The sequence below is a fragment of the Aegilops tauschii genome, chromosome 3 (genome assembly GCF_002575655.3).
Source record: "Aegilops tauschii subsp. strangulata cultivar AL8/78 chromosome 3, Aet v6.0, whole genome shotgun sequence".
NCBI lineage: Eukaryota > Viridiplantae > Streptophyta > Magnoliopsida > Poales > Poaceae > Aegilops > Aegilops tauschii.
In genome coordinates, this window is record NC_053037.3 from 888,330 (window position 1) to 910,678 (window position 22,349).

General features: G+C 46.0%; 2 protein-coding genes and 2 non-coding genes across 4 annotated transcripts; 3 read left to right on the forward strand and 1 right to left on the reverse strand.

Moving 5' to 3' along the window:
- Positions 1-2,060: 2,060 nt before the first annotated feature.
- Positions 2,061-2,133, forward strand: TRNAE-CUC (transfer RNA glutamic acid (anticodon CUC)). The gene has a single exon. It is a non-coding gene; the product is annotated as a tRNA-Glu (tRNA).
- Positions 2,134-9,227: 7,094 nt separating this feature from the next.
- TRNAE-CUC (transfer RNA glutamic acid (anticodon CUC)) lies at positions 9,228-9,300 on the forward strand. The gene has a single exon. It is a non-coding gene; the product is annotated as a tRNA-Glu (tRNA).
- Positions 9,301-9,577: 277 nt separating this feature from the next.
- Positions 9,578-14,491, reverse strand: LOC109773878 (protein EXECUTER 2, chloroplastic). Its single transcript, XM_020332610.4, has 10 exons — positions 13,902-14,491; positions 13,707-13,772; positions 13,387-13,493; positions 13,223-13,304; positions 12,407-13,132; positions 11,573-11,693; positions 11,347-11,498; positions 11,166-11,240; positions 10,841-10,933; positions 9,578-10,099 (listed from the first exon to the last, which is right to left on the reverse strand). Exons 1-10 carry the CDS (start codon positions 14,280-14,282, stop codon positions 9,998-10,000), a joined length of 1,905 nt encoding a protein of 634 aa, XP_020188199.1. The 5' UTR covers positions 14,283-14,491; the 3' UTR covers positions 9,578-9,997.
- A 1,541-nt stretch (positions 14,492-16,032) lies between these two features.
- LOC109773889 (homeobox-leucine zipper protein HOX15) lies at positions 16,033-17,781 on the forward strand. Its single transcript, XM_020332619.4, has 3 exons — positions 16,033-16,525; positions 16,687-16,766; positions 16,990-17,781. Exons 1-3 carry the CDS (start codon positions 16,214-16,216, stop codon positions 17,258-17,260), a joined length of 663 nt encoding a protein of 220 aa, XP_020188208.1. The 5' UTR covers positions 16,033-16,213; the 3' UTR covers positions 17,261-17,781.
- The last annotated feature ends 4,568 nt before the right edge of the window (positions 17,782-22,349 follow it).

Sequence of the window (22,349 nt, forward strand, 5' to 3'; positions counted from 1 at the left end):
AAGACGTGTCTGTTTGGTTCGTGTTATGATTGGGGGTTCACACCAAGTTAGCAACATGCAACCCTCAAACCATACGCTCGAGATTGCTGCTTGGCGGAGGTGTGTTGGCCAAGATAAACCAAACATGCCCGACATTCAGAGGAGTTAGCAGCCAAAATGAGACTCAAAAGAAATAGTAGTTGTTTTGATGCATACATGCACAAGTATCGTAAGATTGATTATGTCATCTGAAGAGGGGTGGTCCTCTGCACCATGGTTATGCACACGAGCCATAAAATTGAACTAATGATCCACAATGTCAATTCATCAACTAATTATTTTGTTCTTGGCCTCAAAGTCAATGTATAGTCAAGGAATGAGGGCATGTAGTAATCTGTTTGTCATTGATTAAATTTGTGGGTTTATTCAATTATTTGCTACAAACTCAACACTGGCCACTACCATAAGTTCTCGGTCCTCTTGTAAGGACATACCAATGCTAAGAGGCCGCTTCATTTCCCCCCTTCTCACATGCTCTAAGAATACTTAGAAAGTGGATAGGTGTTCCGTAGCGGGAGAAAGTAATGAGAGATATAATTGTTCATGAGTTTCTTTTTCCCACAAACAAGATCACGCTCATATCTGACTCAATATATATCCCACTTGCTTCTCTTGTTTCTCTCATTAGAACCATACGAAGCAAGCACACAACATACATGTGTGGAGACCTTATCTTATGGCGCACTGGCCAAACATGTCGTACGTATATATAGTTGCACTTCCATACAAACAGAAAAAAGATGACACGCATTTCATTGGTCATGGGTCATGTAGGCTTTGGAGGCATCAAGAATTTCACGGTGCACGCTAATGCAGCCGACTGAGGCCGGTGAAAAGCATGTTGTTGGAGCGATCATTGTCAATGTTGTGACCTGTGCGCACCCTACTGTGTTCCACGGTCACTCACCATCAACCTTAATGCAACTATGTATGGCACCCATGGAAGCACATAAATGATACCATGGTTAACTCCGCGGGCTATTGCCCCCTTGTTGGGGAGCTGAGTCAAGACGGCGGCCGGTGCTCTGTGGCATGCTCAGACCCTTCACCTCCAGCTAGACGCCAACGGGTGCATTGCTATATTCTCTTCTAGTCCTGCATGGCTAGGTTATCCACGAAGACCGTCAAGGATCATTGCTTGAAATCCTCCACCTGATTCTGCTCTCGCGTTGGGTTAGCATGGCCAATCAAGTACTGTCAGCATTCGAGCATAGCAGCAGCGACGTGGAACATCTTTCACCTTTTGGTCAAGTAAGGTCTTTATTTAGTCTAATAAAGGAAAGAACCTTCGCAAAAGGCACCTCCTCAATCCGCCAGTCCTGGCTGCGCCGATACCAGGCTATTCTATTGATTTATGCCCGTGCTTCTTCTTCTGTTTTTTGTACGCAGAAGGATGTCTAGGAGGAACAGATCACTGATCTTAAATACTAGTCTGCTTGTAAGGGCACGTACAATGGTGGCATATGGATGCAGATGCCTTATGACAAAAAGTAGCTTGAGACATTTATATTGATGTTTTCTCCCCAACGCAAACTACTACTAGTGGACCTCATCAAAGAATAAAAAGTAGACTCTTACTACACATGCATCCTTACTCTTCACTTCAACTTTTTTAGCTATATGCACTGGACCACATTTTTTCTTCTCAAGCACATGCCTTCTGCTACACCATCTGAACCTACTTTTTCTACTATCCGATTCTACATGGCCTATGGGGCATCACCCTAGAGCTATGCATGGGTCATGCCCTAACTGTATCATTGTATTCTTGAAAAGAAAAATGGAGTTGTGTTCTTGAGACTTGATTACATGACAGTTGGCCATTGACATGGCATGAGGCGGAATGAACTAATTAAGGGAGGCAGAGAACGACATTATCAATTACTGATGTAATTATTGGTTATTTTTACCACTAGAAGAGCCAAGATTTCCAAGACTGGGCCTAATGTGTTGTGGTGTTAACGTGAACTGTCACAACTTCCTCTGTCTAAGTAGAGACTCATTCTAAATAGCACACATACTCCGTCGTAGTTTAGGTGGTTAGGATACTCGGCTCTCACCCGAGAGACCCGGGTTCAAGTCCCGGCAACGGAATTTTTTGTTTTTATTTTACTTCTGAGCAATGGGCTCTGTTTTTATGTTGTAAGCATCACGAGTCCTGCGGATATTTTTACTCAAGAAGCGTTTAGATGACTACTTTAGTTATCTAAATGCTCACTCTTATATTTCTTTACGGACCGAGTATGTGACACAGTGGTATTACGAAGTCTATTCGTTTGAAAGGCATTTCCACCGTTTCATTTGCATGAATCTTGCCATGTTTCTCTGTACCCTCAAAAATGTTTAACCGATTGGATCCTGCGAGGAGTCAAAACCGTCTCTGGAAGAGCGCTGAGGACGAGGGTGACGGTTTCAGAATCCCATGGAGAGACAAACATACTTTTGGCCGCCAGTTTGTCTCTACATGGGATTCCCTCCCATGTGAGAATCAGCTCGTCTCGGCGAGATCTCATTCACTCGGGGAGTGTAAGGCGGTCAAAGAGAACCAGGAAGCTCTGCTCAGGCACGTTGTACAGGAAACCGAGCTCTGCGCCACCAAAGTGATATGCTGGATGAGGCCCCAGAGGTTGATGAATTCTTGAAGGGCGTCAGGCGAGTTCAGGCGCTGGAGCCCTTTCATCCACAGGCCATCACTCAATGCTGCAGCAACCGTTGCACATTTACATGCATCCACCGGAAAGAGGCTGGGCGCAATCTTTTGGTGCAGAGCCATTAATTCAGCCACCGGTTGGACCAGAAAGATGGCGTTGCTCCGTTGCCAAGGGTGACAGTGGGCAATGTCGCTAAAGAGTTCATAGCAAAATCATCAATGTGGGTGGATAACTTTATGTATGACCCATTTGGAATACAAACTTCTGTCAGTTCAGAGATGAGCCCAAAGGTTTACAGCATAACTCTTAGACCAGATAACTGATATTCTGCGGGCTCGGTTGCTAGTGATATAATTCAATACTCTAAAAGTTTCCAAAATCGGCACAACTATTTCTGCATGCACAAACCTATACATCATGGCAATGCTTAATTATTTACTACTAGTATTTCAGTAGCAGTGCTGCTTCAGGTGCAAGCAACAGTGTTATTCCTGCTGTAATAAACAGGATATGAGTTTTAAATTTTTAAATTTCCCGGATGCAACATCAGAATCAGGGAACACACATGACCTAGTGAACCTCAAATTTACAGCATATGTTCATAGACTTCATTTTATTTGCAGCATCAGGACAATAACAAAATTTGGTCTCCACAAATTTAGCAATGGTTTAGCCGAAAGTCTTAGTTTATCAGAAGCTTGGTATAAAATTCTCGAAAAAATAGCCTTCTTATGATTATATTGGATACAACACTATAAACTTTATTCATATGTAGCACCAAGTCAATACCAAAATGGTTGGTCCAAATGAACAAATGAGGAAACCCGACCGCAAATGTCATGTCGGGCAATATCTATAGCCGCATTGTTTGGCAGCCTAAGTTTGTTTGACATGAAAGCTCAGTATACCATACTCCGAGGAGTAGAAAACCAACATGCCAGCTTTCTCTATCTCTCAAAAGTGTCGAATCAGCTAGTTCCTGTCAGGTAGTAGGAGGATCCAACCATCTCAGGATGCTCGCTCTAAGGAGGACGGAGAAAGCCGAGCTAGGAGCCTGAAATCAGGCCAGTTCCTTTCTGCTGTATGCAGTTCCCAAGTGATTATCAGCTCATTTCGACACAGTCTCATTCACTCAGGAAGCGTAAGGCAGTCAAAGAGAACCAAGAACCTCTGCTCAGGCACGTTGTACAGGAAACCAAGCTCGGCGCCTCCAATGTGTGGGGTTGAAAGGTGTTAACATGTTTGCGTTGGACTTGCATCCACTAGTGTTGGCTCCCCAACACAAGAGCTACGTTCCACATAATGTGTGGGGTTGAAGGGTAGCGTAGCTTATATCTCATGCCAGAGGCTGCTCATCATGTGCAGGAGAAGACATCCGAAGAGGAGCTACCAAGCAGAAGGAACTTCAAAGGAGATAGATGTTCTAATGCGTGCATCAACAATAGTAATCAACATTTAAAATTTGTGGGTTTCTACAATAACTCGATACAAACTCAACACCAAGGTTACAAAATTCAACAAAATATCAGAATTTGTGGTGGGTATCGTAATATTTTAACCCTGAAATTCGAGACAGATTCAAACTAATTTCAAGAAAAAGTTTAATTACATCAAAAATAGTTTAGAATAAAGTGAATTTTGATAGATCAAAATCTGAAGAAAAAAACTGAAATTTTGCATATTTCAGTGAGGACCAAATAATTTTTGTTTGTGAAATTAAAACCTTGCTCAACACTACCCGCCGCAATAAGTTCTTGGTCCACTTGCAAGGACAAACCAATACTCGTGAGTCATGGCCACTTCATCTCTCCCCTCCTCACATGCTCTAAGGTCAGTTGCACAGTGTGTAGGTTTTTCAAAAATAATGAGAGCTATAATTGTCTAGAAGTTTTTTTTTCCTTTTCCCGCGATGAAGATCACACTCGTATCTGACTCTCTCTCTATATATCACCTTCGCTTCTCTCTTTCCTCTCATCAGATGCCTAGCCATGATGCTAGCACACCACATACCTGTGTGGAGACCTTAGCGCATGGTGCCCCAGCCAAACATGTCATAGATATATATAGTTGCACTTTCACATTCAGAAGAAAAATGGATTACACATGTTGCTGGTCATGAGTAATGTAGCCTTGGGAGGCATCAAGAATTCTTGTCGGGGAGTTGTGTTGGGACGAGACGATCAATGCTCTATGGCATGTCCGGTACAGGGGTGGAGCTTCCTTAGGGCCGATCTGGGCCATGGACCGTCACTTTTATTTTAAGTATGCATCGGAAGTCAGCCTAGACCACCATCTACAGTCCACTAAGCAGCAGGTTTAGACGTTCAATCCAAGCCTTGAGGCTCACGCCTCGTGTGAACTGACGACCATGTATGTAGAAGCACTAGGTTTAGCACTAGTGGTGTGGCAGGGAGCAGCTGCCGGCCACCGGCATCTCGCATTGCATATGCATCCAAAGGTCGAGCCGTCCAACACGAAGGCAACACCGTTCTGAAACACAGGCAAACAACGCAATAGAACTTTGAATAGTTTGAAATTCAATTTGAAATTTATGTACTCTCCTTTGGGCTGGCCGCCCAGTTTTTTCTTTCAAGCTTCGCCACTAGTCCGGTACCTTCATCTCCAAGTAGGCGATCAATGCTTTATAGCTGCGTCGGGAAGGTTGTCTAGGCAGAACTATATACACTGATACACCCCAATGTTTTATAGATGGATGGACGAAAAAAGGAGAGAAAAACCTATCTGATCGATGAACATCAGTTGGGATCACCGATCCACGATTCTATCAGAAGAGAAGTCCATATTACAACCCTCAACCGTCACCTGAATATATGAAACAATCCTGAATTTCGAAACCATCTAAATTTCAACCCCCGAACTATCATAACCGAGCAAGATTCAACCCTTCACTTCACGGTACCTGTTTTTGACCCCGTTGACCGCCCAATCAACAATCCCAGTCAGCCTAGTCCTCCTGCCTCGGCCGACAAGAACTTACAATTTCATTCATTCTCTCCTCACTTGCTCTAATCTTACGTCATTACGTGCAAAGTGGTAGGTGCACCATGGCGAAAGAAAATAATGAGATAAAGATCAATAAATCGCTCACTCCTAGGGTTCCATATAAGCATCATGGTTACACTTCAATCATGATCCGTATTTATCACAACTTTTCTCTACCATCTCCTTAGGACCCTGATAAGCTAGCACATACAGTATTATACTTGTGAGGAGAGTTGGGGATCGACTGAGTGTGTTGTAGATTCGTAGGCCTATGATGATTGCATTAGAATCCACAAAAATTAAGTAATGACACAAGTTAATCATACCAAACTGCCGCAAATCATGGATAATATGTATGATTGGGAGACATGTGGTATTGTATGTTGCATTGATCTCACTTTATATGGAAACTGCTGGGGCACAGGATTGGAAACGAGCGAGCCAACGTGGTAGTTTTTGGTGGAACTCACCCCATGACTTGACTCCATGGATCTCACCTACACCAAGAGTTCGCTTGTCTAATCATGTTCCATAAAATGGCCGAGGAGGGTAGCTTGGCTTGGACTTCAAGCACGAGGGTGCTCGCATGCTCGTCATAGACTGAGCTGGCCAAAGACAGGTATGTTTGGTTCATGTTATCGATTGGGGGCTCACACCAAGGTAGCAACATGCAACCCCAGGCCCCTCAAATCGGACACCCGAGATTGTTGCTTGGCGGACTTGAGTTGGCCAAGATGGCAACCAAACGTGCCCAACATTCAGAGGAGTTAGCAGGCAAAACGACACTCAAAGAAAATAGTAGTTGTTTTGATGCATACATGCACAAATATTATAACATTGATTTTGTCATCTGAAGAGGGGTGGTCCTCTGCACCATGGTGATGCACACGAGCCATAAAATTGAACTAATGATCCACAATGTCAAATCATTAAATAATTATTTTGTTCTTGGTTTTTAAGTCGATGTATAGTCATGGAATGAGGGCACATAGTAATCAGTTTGCCATCCACTAAGTTTGTGGGTTTATTCATTATTCGATACAAACTCAACACTACCCACTACCATAAGTTCTCGGTCCTCTTGTAAGGACATACCAACACTAAGAGGCCACTTCATTTCCCCCTTCTCACATGCTCTAAGAATACCTATAGTTGGGGGAGGGGGGGGGGGGGGGGGGGGGGGTAGTGTGAGCTATAATTGTTCATAAGTTTCTTTTTCTCACAAGCAAGATCACACTCATATCTGACTTTATATCCCCTTTGCTTCTCTTGTTTCTCTCATTAGAACCCTACGAAGCTAGCACAAACATACATGTGTGGAGACCTTATCTTATGGCGCACTGGCCAAACATGGCGTAGATACATATATATAGTTGCACTTTCATACAAACAGAAAAAAAGTTGACACACATGTCATTGGTCATGATGGGTCATGTAAGCTTTGGAGGCATCAAGAATTTCAAAGTGCATGCTAACACAACCGACCGAGGCCGGAGAAAGGCATGTTGCTGGTGCGGGTGTTGTCATTGTAACGACCTGCGCACACCCTACCGTGTTCCACGGTCATTCGTCATTAACCTTAATGCAACTATGTATGGCACCCATGGAAGCACATAAATGACACCATGACCTAGTATGTGGGCTATTGCCCCCTTGTTGGGGAGCTGAGCCAATACGGCGGTCTATGCTCCGTGGCATGCCCAGACCCTTCACCTCCAGCTAGACACCAACGCATGCATAGCTAGATTTTCTTCTAAAGGTATATAGACTAATACACTCGGTTGGCTGGCATGGCTAGGTTATCCACGAGGACATACAAGGATCACTGCAAGACATCCTCCACCTGATTCTGCACTCAGATTGGGTTAGCAGGGCCAATCATGTATTGTGAGCATGTGAGTATAGCAGCAGCAGTATGGCAGTAGCCAAGCCATCTTCCACCTTTTGGTCAAGTATAAGGTCTTTATTTAGTCTGAATGATTTCCAAGACGAAATGTAGTGATCAAATGAAAAGAAAAACAGAGTTCTAGATGTATCCTTTTAGGATTTTAATGCATCTAGTGTTTTTTGCAAGCAGATATGACATAAGTATTAGTAAATCTGGATTAGTATTTGATTCGTATTTGAACATAGTTTTCAATGATATAATTTTTTATGACATGCATGAACATTTTGATAATTAAATTTATGGTCAAAGTTTGGCACATATTACAATGAGGACCAATAAACAAGGACGAAGGTAGTAAGTTGTTAGCTGGATGTAATTATTTCAAGTGTGTGGGTAGATTTTTTATTTATTTTTACCACTAGAAGCGCCAAGATTGCCAAGACTGGGCCTAAGAGCATTTACAACCGGATTTGGCAACCCTCAAACGCCCGCGGACGCGCCCATGCGTGTCCGCGGACAGTGACCCGGCACGCCTCAAAAAATGCATTCCACATCCGGATACCTCAATTAAAAACCCCAAATCCATATTATTACATGCAACGTGAAACCTAATCTAAACGAGCTCGCCCAGTGCCGCTCCCCGCTCGCCCGGTGCTGCTCCCCGCTCACCCGGCTTTGCCCTGGCCATGTCCGATGGCCGGCTGCGCTACTCAGAATGTTGGTCCAGTCGCCAGCAAGGTAGAGTAGGGCATGGGACACGAGCCGGCTCACGGGACTCAATGCGCCGCCGTCTCCCATGCCCTACTCTTCCTCGTCGAAGCCTGGAACCCGTTGGGTGCCGGTAGACGTCAGATCGATGACGAATCCGTCTGGGGACGAGCTGCCGACGTCCACCACGATGCGGTTGCGTCGCCCGGGCCGATGCCCCATATGGGGCACCGGAGAATGCAACTCCGCCTCGCCGACATCCGCCGCCGCCTCTCGCGCCTGGTGCCTTGCACGGCAGGCACGCCGTAGCATGGCCTCGTGGGATGATGGTGCGTCCCGAATATAAGCACACCAACGGAGGGGTTGCGCGTCCGCCAGCGCGTTCGGACGCCAGATGAACCGCACGGCCTCCGGCGAGGCAGCTACGGCTGGCCTAGCGCCAGATCCATGCGCCATCTGGGCGGACGCAATGGATTCCCGACGGATGGAGTCTGAGCGCAGCCGTACAGGGCCTCCTCCCGGGCGCGGCGGAAAGCAAACCGGACGGCCATCTCCTCCTCGGGACAGCGTGGAATGAGCTCGGGATCGACGGATGTGGAGGTGAAGGGCTCAGATCCGCTGCCCGCCATGCCGAAGACGGCTGGAAGGAGCCAAAGACAAGTTTGGGTGGCGGAGGGGAGGGAAGGGGAGGGGAGTGAAATGGCTAGGATTTGGTTCGACGAGCTGATAAGAAGGAATTTATGTGGGGCGGGTGGACCAATGTCGGGTCCGGCGTGGTGGGCGTGCCCGAGCACCCCATATCCGTCGCATATTTGAGCTGAATACGGGGGATGCCGGTCAGCGCGGGTGTTTGAGGGGCCTGTCTGGGTCAAAAAAGCTCTAATGAGCCGTCACACCTTTTTTGTCTAAGTAAACTCGCATTCCGCTTAAGACACAAATCCGTCGTAGTCTAGGTGGTTAGGATACTCGGCTCTCACCCGAGAGACCCGGGTTCAAGTCCCGGCGACGGAATTTTTTTAATTTTTTTCTTTCTGATCACTGGGCCCCACCTAACACACATGTTTTCATACAATGGGCTCTGTTTTTATGTTGTATAAGCATCACGAGCTCAAGATAATGACCGCTCCATTCATGCACCCTCTCTCTCTCTCATGAAATATAAAAGCGACTTAAATGCTCACTCTTATATTTGTTTGTTATTCGAATGAATGAATGAATGTAGAAGCCCGCCGCGCCAAACACATCGATTTGGAAGCCTCGGATTGGATCACATCACATGACAGCTCAATTTAGGATACAATGGTATCAGCTTTATTTTATTTTGTAGCATCAAGGCAATACCAAAACTGGTTTCATCCAAATGAACAAATGAAAGAAACCCACGAAAAAGGTCTCGCCCGACATATCTATAACCGCGTCGCTTGTTTGGCACCCTAAGTTTTGCTTTCTTGTATCACATCACATGACAGCTCAATATACCAGCCATGTTCCCAGGAAGCAGAATGCCATGTTTCTCTGTACCCTCAAAATGCCGAACCGACTGGATCTTCCTGTGAGGAGCCAGCCGTCTCAGGAAGCTCCCTCTGAGGATGAGGATGACAGAGAAAGCCATGCGGAACCTACCTTTGGCCACCTGAAATCAGGCCAGTTTGTCTCTCCATGGGATTCCCTCCCATGTGAGAATCAGCTCGTTTCGGCGAGATCTCATTCACTCGGGGAGTGTAAGGCGGTCAAAGAGAACCAGGAAGCTCTGCTCAGGCACGCTGTACAGGAAACCGAGCTCTGCGCCACCGATGTGTGGGATCGCACTCTGCAAAAAGAATCGATGTCTGGCGTCAAGGACAACGTTGCAAAAGTGTTCCATCGCAAAATCATCATTGTGGACATGTCAGCAAAGTAAAATGAACTGACAAATTGTGCTTCTATTTCCCTCCTACAAAAATCGGGGGTTCACCAGACCAGATGCACCCATGGGGTGCTTTGAGCACTAAACCCTTTTTTAGCCATGCAAAGCCAGCACAGGAGTGTCGTCCAAGAATGCCTCCGGTTAAATGTGCTCATTTGTTCCATCGGAAAGACAAACTATGTTGCAATCCATAGATAGACTCGTCTCTAAAAAAGAGTTACACTATTCGCCCAAAATAACAAAAATACGGTTCACAGCATGAATCTTACGCTGGAAATAAGATACTCTGTGAGCTCGATTGCTAGTGATATAACTCAATACTCTACAAGTTTCCATAATCAGTACAACTATTTCGGCATGCACAAAACTATACATCATGGCAATGCTTAATTATTTATTTCAGTAGTAGTGCTGCTGCATATGCAAAGCAACAGTAAAGAACAGTAAAGGACAGACCCAGTGCATAGAAGCACCCACACAAGGTGGGGTCTGGGGATGGATTATAGCAACCTAGTCTTACCCCTGCAAAGTGCAATGCAGAGAGGCTGGTTCGAACCCAGGACCTTTTGGCATAAGTGGGGAGGACTTCACCACTGCGCCAGGCCTGCCCTCGATGCAAAGCAACAGTGTCGGATTTTATTTTACCTTGCCATTGAGCACCAATAGCTCACCATCCACCCACCGCGGGTTTTTGAATCCAGGTTGTGCTATTCTCCCCTGACCTTTATAACTGGCAGTCTGAAATTTTTGAACTAGATTTAGATTAAAAAGAATATAACTCATGCAACACATATGCTCAGGAACACTATGCTAATGTGCTTGGCCATATATGAAATTTAAACCTAATAAAGAAGATGAGTTTTGTTTGTCTGAAATACAAACTGAATCAGCACAGAACACATGTCATATAGGCAAACATCCAAAACAGACACATTATTAATAATTATATAGGACAGTAAACAGGAATTACCACACCAAACTCTTCCGGGTATGCACCACGATTCTCAAGACGACTGCCCTTCGCAACCTTAGCACGGAATGTTACCTGTGACAAAATTTGAAAAGTTAAAACACAATGCCAGCTTGTTTTTGTAGAAGCATATAGTAGAAAATATTTATAAAAGCATAAACCAAATGAAAAAGCTGCAAACCTGTCCAGCAGGGACACTTAGATCACCAGTCAACTTAACTGCTTCAACATACTCGAAAAACTCCACATCATCAGTACTATTCCAATGACCGAACTTCCGACGGAGCTGTACAACTTCGGGGCCATATGGACTAAATGCTCCTACATAGAGACCTAAATGTACGCGAGGAATACGCCTGTCAGACTACAAAAGCAGCAAGCCATCAACTTAACTGAGCAAACTTTACCGTTAAATGGATCTGAGCCGTTAGAGTCTGTAACAATCCGATTGAAAATGGTATTCTCAGTCAGCTTCACTCGGGCCTTGCTCAAGGTAAGCTTTAAAAGCTCCTGGACTTCTTTATTTATCTGCAGTGAGGGCACCATTTATCAGTTAGCTTGATTACATGAATAGGAATATGGTCTACACTCTACAGAACTGGTGACAATTGGACAGTTGTACCACACATGTATCCTGCTCAAAAAACAAAACAGATGTATCGAACCAACTGGACAATTTCAAGTACTGATTTGTTACCACTGCAAATGATCTCTGATAAGTCTAAACTGAAATAGGATGGATCAGATTGGGCAGTTCTGTGAGTATTGACCTGACAGCACACAAATACTTTTGAAGGCAAGAAAAACAATGTTGAGCACTAAATGGTGCAACTAGAATTAACAAGATTTTTTTTATTCCAGGAAAAAGAGTCAAAATCCAAAGGTCAGCAGGTTGGTGGAGCCAGTGTCCAACCAGTCCCTAGGGCTTCCAAGTTTTTACCATACTGGCATAGCTTTCCAGCTGACTTTGTCTAGAAGGGAAAATGCACTCTAATTTTCTTACACTAAAAGTGGGATGCATACACAGTATCAAGGACTTCGTAGTTGCTAAATGAGCACATCCAGTAAATACAAAGTACAAACAAGTATAGAATGATGGAAGTGGCCTTAATGCTTATTACTGTGTAAAAGAGATTTTGAGATTTCACAAAACTGGCAACAAACTAAACATGCTAAAGCATACCTCAGCTCACTTTCTAAGCCAGACATATATAGTACAGCAAAACTGAGGCCGTTCTTACCTTGGAGGAACTCTTGGTGGTACCCCATAACGCCTTTGCGACATCAGAGGGCATGAGCTCTGACGCCAATTTAGCAGCCATATCCGCGACTTTCTGTTTCGCGGCCTTTGTTTCACTCAGATCCCGATCAGAACCTTTTCCAGGGATGTAGAGTTCAAAGGAGTCCCTTTCCAGGTTATTTATTTCAGCGGGAACTCGAACATAAGATTTTGCTCCAGCCTCCTCTTTATTATGAACTACTCCGCTGATGAAAAGCTTTACTTCCGGCCCCTTACTTTCGTCGTTCGAGTCTGAATCTCCATCAGAGACATCTTCCTCCTGGAATTCCTCCGTGCTAGGCTCCTCCAATGAACTCTCTGATGTGCTCTTCACATCATCTTGCACTAACTCGTCTGACGAATCCGCAACTAATTCAGCTTCCTCGGGCACCTCCACATTTATGACTTGAACTTTGAACTCGGGAATTCGGGACTTGAAAAAATTCAGAACACTTTTCAGCCCTTCGACGCCGCTTTCCTTGGTTCTTCCAGTATCCTGCGCTTTCTCCTCGACATCATCATTCCCTTTTAACGTAGTATCTGTGCTTGCTTCCTCTGTAATGCCTTCAGATAAAGCACTGCTCTCCGGTGAACTTTCAATCTCTGCCTTAACTGGATCTTCTGCAGGTGTTGATGACACGGATGACGACGCAGTTGAAGCTCCTTTTGTCGGTCGCAAGTGTACTACCTGTCTAATTTTTTTGTAAATACAAATATCACATCTGGGCATAACAGAGATGGTTTATCTTATAAACTGCCTAAAGATATATCAGTGCACCTTCATTGTGTACTTCTCGTCTTCGTCCCTGACGAGGAATATTTCAAATAATGGGCTCCCTGAAGATGCAGTGACCAATTGCCTAAACAGAATGAAATACTCTTGGTTAGTAATTATTCGTATTAGAATTATGCAGAGGTTTACTTGGTTGTGAGGAAGCGGACCTTGGGCTGTAGCTCTTGGCGACGTATCTCCCAACGCCAGGGGTTATCCGCACAATCCTCCCAATCGAGTCATCAGTGTCTTTGGCATATCCCACCCACCAACCTACCTGAAAATGAAATTGGTTAGAATCAAACCCGACCACTTAATGGATTACCAAATGTTTACAATTTTGGCTGACTTTGAACAGCCTTATATGTATTCTTTTGCATACAAAGATAAGGATCGAACAACAGAGGAATTATTACTAGCCATGTTTTGTTATTACTTATATTATGCCAAGCAGCAACGGAGAAGCGGGAGTGGGCGATAGGGGGCTCACCAGGCTGGTTCCGGCGAGCTTGGTGAGCCTGGAGGCGTCCTGGTAGCGCTGCTCCTCGATGGCGCTCTGCGAGGATGGATCAAAACATCAGGTGAGGTGGGGGAAACAAAACAGGGGACGGGGACGAACCCTAGGTAGCAGAACATGGTGAGAATCCGGAGCCGGCGAGGGCGAGACGGGCAAATTTGAGTAAACCTTGAGCTCGGCCATGACGCGGGAGACGGCGTCGTCGGCGGTGGCGTCGAGGAGGGCGCGCTTGAGGGCGGCGGCCTCGGCGAAGTCCTCGCCCTCCACGGCCTCCTCCAGCTGGAAGCGCAGCACGGAGGCGTAGCTCTCCGCCTGGTCCACCTCCGCGAAGTGCCGGCTCCAGCGGGTCCAGTCCCACGCCGACGGAGAAGACGCCGACGCCGACGCCGACGCCGATGCCGCGGGGGAGGAGGCCGTGGCGCAGCGGCATGCCGTGGATGAGCGGCGGGCGGGGACGTGCGCGGCGGAGAGGGGCGGCGGCGGGCAGCGGCGCGAGACGGGGAGCGGCGGGCGCGCGGCCGCCGGCGTGGCGCACGCGGCGGGGGGCATGGGGACGGACGGAGGGATGGGCCACGCGGTGGAGAGAGAGAGAGAGAGGAAGAGAGGGGATAAGGATGGCGTGATTTCAGATTGGGAAGCGGCGATCGATGGATCGAGGCGAGAGGCGTGTGCTCGGCTGAGGATCGCCGGTCACCACCACCACTTGCCGCCGCCGGTAAAAGTTAGCTTTTTTCCTTCTTCTTTTTATCAAGGGAGCTGCAGTTCAATTAACACATTTGCAGCATCTCGAGTAGATCCCTAATTCTTTTTGTTTGGTTCCACATAGGTGTTATTGGGGTTATCTCAGTAACACTTTTCTAATCATTAGGGAGTTGTTTTAGCAGATTCATGATAAATTTACCTCTCATGTGTATGACATGCGGGATCCACATAGGAGCTCTGGTTTTATGAGGGGTGAGGGGCAGGGTGAGGATAGGGATGGGCGGTGCGAGGCGGAGGCATGTGGCGGCGAGGTTGAGGCCAAGTTGTGTGGCGGGGTCACATCAGGGCGGCGGTGGGCGCGCGGCGGCCGGAGAAGCCAAGGGAGGACCAAAGGCCCACCACGTGGCACGAGGCGCGCCGTGGTCTGGGGGACCTTTAGTCCCGGTTGGTAAGGATTTTTTTTTATTTTTATTTTTGAAATAAAGCAAAAACAGCCAGCCTACTGGGCCGGCACACGACTAGAAACCCAATCTCTAGTTGGGCCAGGATGCAGGCCCGTACGGCCCAGTAGGCCCCACAGGGCAGAAGACTTGCAATAGGCCCACAAAGGCCTGCTTAGAGAGGAGCTCGACACGGTAGCCGCGGCGGGGCTTATAAACCGGTGTGAGCTCCTCTCAACTAGCGAGGTGGGACTAAACATTGAGCACTGCGGGTGGCAGCGCACCACCTTTAGTACCGGTTGGAGCCACCAACCCGTACTAAAGGCCACCATCTCTTTAGTACCGGTTCGTGCCACGAACCGGTACTAATGAGCGCCGCCCGCCTGGCCGTTGGAACCGGCACTAATGGTCACATTAGTGCCGGTTCAATTACAAACCGGGACTAATGAGTTTCACATTAGACCTTTTTTCTACTAGTGCGTCTACGTTCATGTGTCTTTAGATTGGATCCTTCCGATCTACACTACTCTTCATTGGTGGGGGTTGCTGTTCCGGTGGACTTGGTCCTATGAGGCCCTAGCACGACGACTTCCTGACTGTCTACTATAATAAAGTCTGCCCGGCTCCGGCAAGGGAGGGGCGATGATGACGGCGCGCCTTCGGCTCGCTTCAGTGCTTATAGTCGTCGCTAGGTGGTCTACGGATATAGATGCAATTTTTTATTCATTTCTACTTTTTGTTGTACTGCTATGATTGAAGAGGAATAATTTAGCAGGTAAATAGACTGAACTTTGCGACACATGTTGTATCCTAGTTTGCTGTCGTTGTTTACAGCCTGGGCCAAGCTTATTACGACAGGCCTTGGAATATCTCTCTATATATCTGGCTGAGAGCTTTGTGGTTGCATTTGCCTGGCTGACTGTCCGTTCTTATATGGCTATGCAGATGTTACTGGTACAACGATGGCTATATATATATATATATATCGCCTGTTGTCAGTGTTGATGTTAAAGGCCGTCCAATGCCGAAGATAACTTCACACTCACTGACACATCAAGGTTCAGACTTGTTTCATTCCTTTACGGTCATTCTACTCTATGACGACATATCTGATCATGTGATCGATGCTGTCAATTTCGGGCATGATGGACCGGAGTCCATGCTCCCCTTCTCCCTCTCCCACCTCCTCAACCACCACCTCATTCTTCTTCTCTTCTATCTGTCTACACAAACAGACACCAACACAAGGGTTTGCAAGAGGCCATCCATCATTACTTGATTGCGTATATCCCATTCAAGCTAGCTAGCCGGACAAAAGAAGAGATTTATCTTGCTAGCATGTTCATGGCGCAGGAAGAGCCCGGCCTAGCCCTGGGCCTCTCCCTCGGCTCCGGTGCCGGGCACCACCACCACCACCTGCCTCAGCCGAAAGAAGCGGTGCCTCTGGAGCCGTACCTGTCCCTGAGCCTGGCCGGCGCCGGCGCGGTGAAGAGGGAGGAGGAGGAGAGGGCCCTGATCTACTGCTCGGACGACCTGGTCGAGGGGTACAACAGCAGCGGCGGCGGCGGCAGCCGGAAGAAGCTGAGGTTGACCAAGGACCAGACGGCGCTCCTGGAGGATCACTTCAAGGAGCAGAGCACCCTCAGCCATGCAAGTGTTTGAATTGAACCCCCTATGACTAGCCGATGATTAATCACTGTATACTTGCTTTTTCATGCTTTTTTTCTTACATGATTGGTTTGGGTTTAAATCTGGGTTTTCACGGTTGGCTTTTCTGATTTGGCGTTTCTTGATTGATATAATCTGAGCAGAAGCAGAAGGCATCTTTGGCAAGGCAGCTCAACCTCAGGCCAAGGCAGGTTGAGGTTTGGTTCCAGAACAGAAGAGCCAGGTTAGATATATAGTAATTGCATCAACCAATTATCCGGTTAATGACCGGATCATTAGTTAATAGTACTACCTCCGATCCGTATTACTTGTCGCTCAAACGGATATGACTAGACGTATTTCAGTGCTAGATATTTTTATTTGAGCGACCAGTAATATGAATCAGAGGGAGTAGTATTCATGAATGTGGATGCATGATGGTTAATTCGTGAATTAACTGGTTGCAGGACGAAGCTGAAGCAAACGGAGGTGGACTGCGAGCTGCTCAAGCGCTGCTGCGAGACGCTAACGGAGGAGAACCGCCGCCTCCACCGTGAGCTCCAGCACCTCCGCGCCCTCCACCACCACCAACACCACCACCCAGCCGCCGCTTTCTTCATGCCGGCCACCGCCACGGCCTCCGTTTGCCCTTCCTGCAATGGTGCACCGCCTGCCCACGCCACCGACCGCCCTGCCACCAAACGCAGCTTCTTCGCCACCAAATCCGCAGCCTGCTAGCCATAACTCCATGCATACAAAATATACACCCATAATTTGAGTTGATCATCATTGGCTCATCACCGCATCGATTAACTACTGTATATAGATATTCATTTCATCCCATCCCCTTCATTTGGTTAGCTTCGTTTTTTTCGCAAGTTAATCAAAGGAGGATGGATGGAGTAGGGTGCATTTTTTACATTTCTTTAGAAAATGGAAGCTCTTTTATCCCAGGCCTCTCCACCCAAGATGCATACAGATGCATTTAGGATTAATTAATTATGGTGTATAAGTTGTTGGTGTGTAGATAGCAACCTAGGGTTGATTATTTCTGAATCACTGGTGAATTTTATTACCAGGAGATCATCATCGAGTATGATGTCGATGACGTGACACGGTGTCACATGATACATACATCCTGGTTTGTTCGGATGTATACTAGATGTTTGTATTCTTTTTCATCATGTGGTGTAACATTAATTTGTTTCCAACAACATGCATGTATGTATTGACTTATTCAAGAAATTATAGATTTGAGCTACATTTCTCTTTGTACCGTAAGAGTTATGGTTGAAGTTATATCTTCTTTGTATCGTTCCAGTTTTTATTAGATGTCTCGGAAATGGTGAGATTATATCTTATATTTGTTGTTTCGTAACTGAAACAATGATCGAAGTTAATGACAAGGATTCAACTAACTGAAGTTTGATTTCGGCCGTAAATTTGGGATGTATAATAGATGTTTGTATTCTTATTCATCATGTGGTGTAATATCAATTTGTTTCTGTCGACATGCATGTATGTATCAAGTTATTTAAGAAATTATTATATACGCGTGCTCGAGACTCGAAAACTACATTTCTCTTTGTACCGTAAGAGTTGTGGTTGAAGTTATATCTTCTCTGTATCGTTCCAGTTCTTATCAGATGTCCCGGAAACAGCAAGATTGTATCTTCTATTTGTTGTTTCATAACTGAAACAATGATCAAATTTGACGACAAGGATTCAACTAAGCGGAATTTGATTTTGACCGTAAAGTATATATAGGTTAGGTCTGGTAATATTATCCAGTGTTTTTTTAGATGTTAATCAGTGCTTCCTGAGACGACGCATATGATGTGATGGAGCAAATCAAGATGAGACATGAACTAGGCGTGACATGGTGCCAAAGAGGGAGGTTGGGTGGTGGGTGGTTTGTGAGGCATGGGTTGTATGCAGCCTGGCCAGCTAGGGGACACACACACACAATCAACCAAGCAAGCAATGATCTTTCTGTTGTGACACAATCACACCATTCCGATTGCTGCCTCCCAATTTTTGGCATGCAGCCACTTCCTCATGACCCCGTCGCCCACGGCCGGCATGTGACCTCTGTATGACTAGCATGGCATCCGTATCATGATAAAAGTAGTCATCCTGATTTTGCGCTTTGCCGTCTTTCGCTGCATGCGTATAATTCACCTGAAGACATATATAATTTTTTACATTTACAGTGGTAAAAGGCAATAAAGTTGGCAAATTTCGGCGAACAATAAAGTTATCTTGCTCCTTTTTTTTTCTTGATTTTATATTTGTGTTGCGGTTTTATGTTTATTTGCTCGGGTGTAAAACTAATTCCGTTTAATAAATGTTATAGATAAACATCAACATGTTGTCCCTTTGTTGCCGCCATGGATGCTCTTCCCCATGATCGACGGCCTCACATCGACAACGATCCCTCTTGGCAGGCTCATCCTTGGTTCTTCAACTTCATGATGCACACCGATAGCGCAGTCTCCAGCTCTTGTAGACCTCTTCAAGGAAAGAGTTGGCGTCGTCCGTGGCGGACGCGAAGAGGAACCCGTTCGCAATGCGGATTTGGAACGCAAGCCTACGCAGTGGTGGCGACTGCAACCAAATGCCTCCTGGCCGTGAATTGCGTGCCCTAGCTACTATTAGTTCCTTTTGATTTACAACACTCGCTCTGACCTAGTTGCTACTTCCTTAGAGTTTGGATGGCATCGCCTAGATGTTGTCCTGGTAGAAAGATCTAGCTAGTGGGGTGTAGAAGATGTTGTTGGGAGATGTAGTACTAGAAAACAAAAAAAATGCACTACGAATCAAGTTCCCAGGATCACTATGAAGATGCATATGAGATTGGATCAGATCGTTACCAACTAGAATGCAACAAAAGTAGAGTTGGTGTAGATCGTTGATGTAGATTGCCGCAGCTAGGAACTTACAGCCACCTAACCACAATTTTTTTCCTTGAACAGAAGATCAAATCTATGATCTCTTTGTCGGTATCCACGCGTATGACAGCGCCAATCCAGCAGGGCTTCACCGTCCAGAACGAAACCGTGCCAGAGAACTAGAAGACGTGGTGGAGCAGCCTTGCGGCGTGGAAATTTTCCATGGAGAGAGATATATGCCGTTTTACATTTCATTGGTAGAAAGCAATGGATTTTGCAAAGTTTTAGTGGACAATAAAGTTATCTAGCCCCTTTCTTGTTTTCATTTTACATTTGTGTTGTGATTTTATGTTTATTTGCTCAGGTGTAAAACTAATTCGATTTCTAAAGGGTCGGTTCTTTTGTTGGCTTTTAGAATAAGCTGGAATAAGCTGCCTCATACCCAACTTATTCTGGAAGGCCAATCAAATTTATCTTTTAGAGGCCTACTAATTAATATTTGACTAGTAGGCTTCTAAAAAAAGGTTGGGCTTCCAGAATAAGCTGGGTAGATGGCAGCTTATTCTAGAAGCCCAAAAAAGGCATCAAAAGAATTGCTTTTTCTAGATAAACATCTCGCAAAGAGCGACATAGCCCGAGATGTGCAGAATAGATCTTGGGGTGAGGGGATGGAGCTGGATCCCGTAAAACTCTAGTAAACCCCTCAGGAAGGGGTGAATGGGAAAGCCCAAGCGTCGTAAAAGGAAGGGCACGAAACATACCCTCTCTTCCTTGCATGGAGCAGGGAAGTTCTCCGCGAAAACTTCACCGTTCGCGGAAATCAATCCGGGGTGGGTGGATGCAAGATCTGAAGCAGGAAGGTACCCTTGCGTCTCGAGGTTGCTTAGCTGGAGATGGGAGACCGAACAGCTTGCCCAGTCGCCCTGGAGGGAGCCATGAGGGCGTGAGGAGGATCTTGGGGCGCTCGCCATTGTCGCAGAGTTCTTTGGTGTTTGGCCTCTCAATGATTTGGGGATGGGATGCATTACACATTGCATTCTCGGCCCGTTTAATAGGCGCTTTTTCCCTGGCCCGTGAGGGGCGTTTCTGTAATAGATTGCTGGACCGTCTGCCTCCTTCTGGCACGCAGAAATCGAGGGGTGTCGTTAACCCTAGCTAAGCAAGAAAATTGATGTTGTGGGCCCGGCCGTACTTTGCCGAGAACGTCAGCAGCCGAACTGATGTAAAGCCGGACACAAAGGGGAAAAGAACTCGCCTCGCAAGCCGGAGACTTTAGGTGCGTGAGGCTACTAAGGATCATGGTTCTCGGCATTGGAGGCTAGTTCGGGGGCTACTGAGGGTGTCCTGGATCAGGGGTTCCTCGGGCTATCGGACTGTCTCTCATGGGCCGCCTTGGTGGGCCACTTCAGATTCTGTCAAGGAAGGTCGAACTACAGATAACGCCGTACTACGGAAGGAAACCCTGGAAGCCTTGGTGTATACTCCAAGTCAAGATAATGAAGATGGCAAGTTTATCCCTTGACGGCACTTGATCAAATGTAACACAAGGTACCCCTGGTGTCTATATAAACCGGAGGGTTTAGTCCGTAGAGGGCAGAAGAATCATCATCCTACCCATCTAGGGTTTAGTTCATCCAATCTCGTGGTAGATCAACTCCGTAACCATCATACACATATCAATATAATCGAGCAGGACGTAGGATTTTACCTCCTCGAGAGGGTCCGAACCTGGGTAAATACTGTATCTGTGTTCCTTGTTCCCCATTGATCCAAGATCTACAGCTCGGGACCCTGTACCCGAGATCTGTCAGTTTTGACACCGACAGGCGGGTGGCGGGGGCGCAGGCGTGATGGCGCGGCGCGCGACATCCGGAGATGGCCAGGGCCGGCCCATAGGCCGGGCAAAAGGGGCGGCCGCCCCAGGCCCCAAGAGGGGAGGACCCCAACTAAAACTTATATTAGTAAGAACTATAGAAATATACATTACATCTGTAAGATTATTAAATGGATAAAATAGAGTCTCAATTTGCAGAAGCATAAGTTCAAACCATATACTAATAAGTTATACCACACATAGGCAAACGAATCCGACTGACAAAGTTGAGTTCAATCTCTTTACAATGCATGCCTTAGTATCATAATCAAAAATATAATAAGTAGGTTTCTATGTTTAAACCAATGCACAATTTTTTATTTGATAAACATGTAGGCATCTCATTTGTACCAAACCAAACCAAGTGAACCTGGACGAGCATGTTAGGTAATCGAATCATACGTAAAATTACAATCAACTACATTTTTGGTTCTTCGACGATTCTATTACCGAACCCAACTTGCAAGCCATATTTTCTGTGCCCTAGAAGTTTCCATGAATATGACTGCCTAATATACACTAGAAACCACTATTAAAATATTTGTTAGTGTGTATATAATTTAGAAATCTCTACCATAATATTCAATAACATTAAAAGATATATGAACACACTCATAGATATACAAATGTGTATACACTTCATCGTTTATGCCATATTAAAAAAATATAAAAGATTGTTTTAACAATAAATAAATGGTACATCATAAAATTTTCATTTTGTAGAATTAAAATTTTCAATCATATACATTACAACTGCATACCAATGAATAATATAACTATTATTTAAAAACATTTTATGTGGTTAAGAAATAGAAAAAATGTATTAATTACAACTGTAACACGTTACACTTACTTTAAAATAAGTATAAAAGTTTAGTATGAAAAACAATTATCTTACATCGCCCTAGGACCAAAAATGCTTTGGACCGGCTCTGGAGATGGCGCAGCCGGCGGCGGGGGATCGGGCGATGGCACGGCACGTGGTGGAGGGCCGGGGGATGGCGCGGCGGGTGCCGGGGGGCCGGGCGATGCCCGACGGGTGGCGCGGGGCCGGGCGACGACG

What these genes read in the sequence shown, in the direction of transcription:
- LOC109773889 (XM_020332619.4), top strand. Translation starts at nt 16,214, where the DNA reads ATGTTCATGGCGCAGGAAGAGCCCGGCCTAGCCCTGGGCCTCTCCCTC. An exon ending in AGCAGAGCACCCTCAGCCAT is followed by an intron (nt 16,526 to 16,686) that starts GCAAGTGTTTGA and finishes TAATCTGAGCAG; the next exon opens with AAGCAGAAGGCATCTTTGGC. An exon ending in TTCCAGAACAGAAGAGCCAG is followed by an intron (nt 16,767 to 16,989) that starts GTTAGATATATA and finishes AACTGGTTGCAG; the next exon opens with GACGAAGCTGAAGCAAACGG.
- LOC109773878 (XM_020332610.4), bottom strand. Translation starts at nt 14,282, where the DNA reads ATGCCCCCCGCCGCGTGCGCCACGCCGGCGGCCGCGCGCCCGCCGCTC. An exon ending in AGCTCGCCGGAACCAGCCTG is followed by an intron (nt 13,494 to 13,706) that starts GTGAGCCCCCTA and finishes TTTCATTTTCAG; the next exon opens with GTAGGTTGGTGGGTGGGATA. An exon ending in CCACCAAGAGTTCCTCCAAG is followed by an intron (nt 11,694 to 12,406) that starts GTAAGAACGGCC and finishes CCCTCACTGCAG; the next exon opens with ATAAATAAAGAAGTCCAGGA.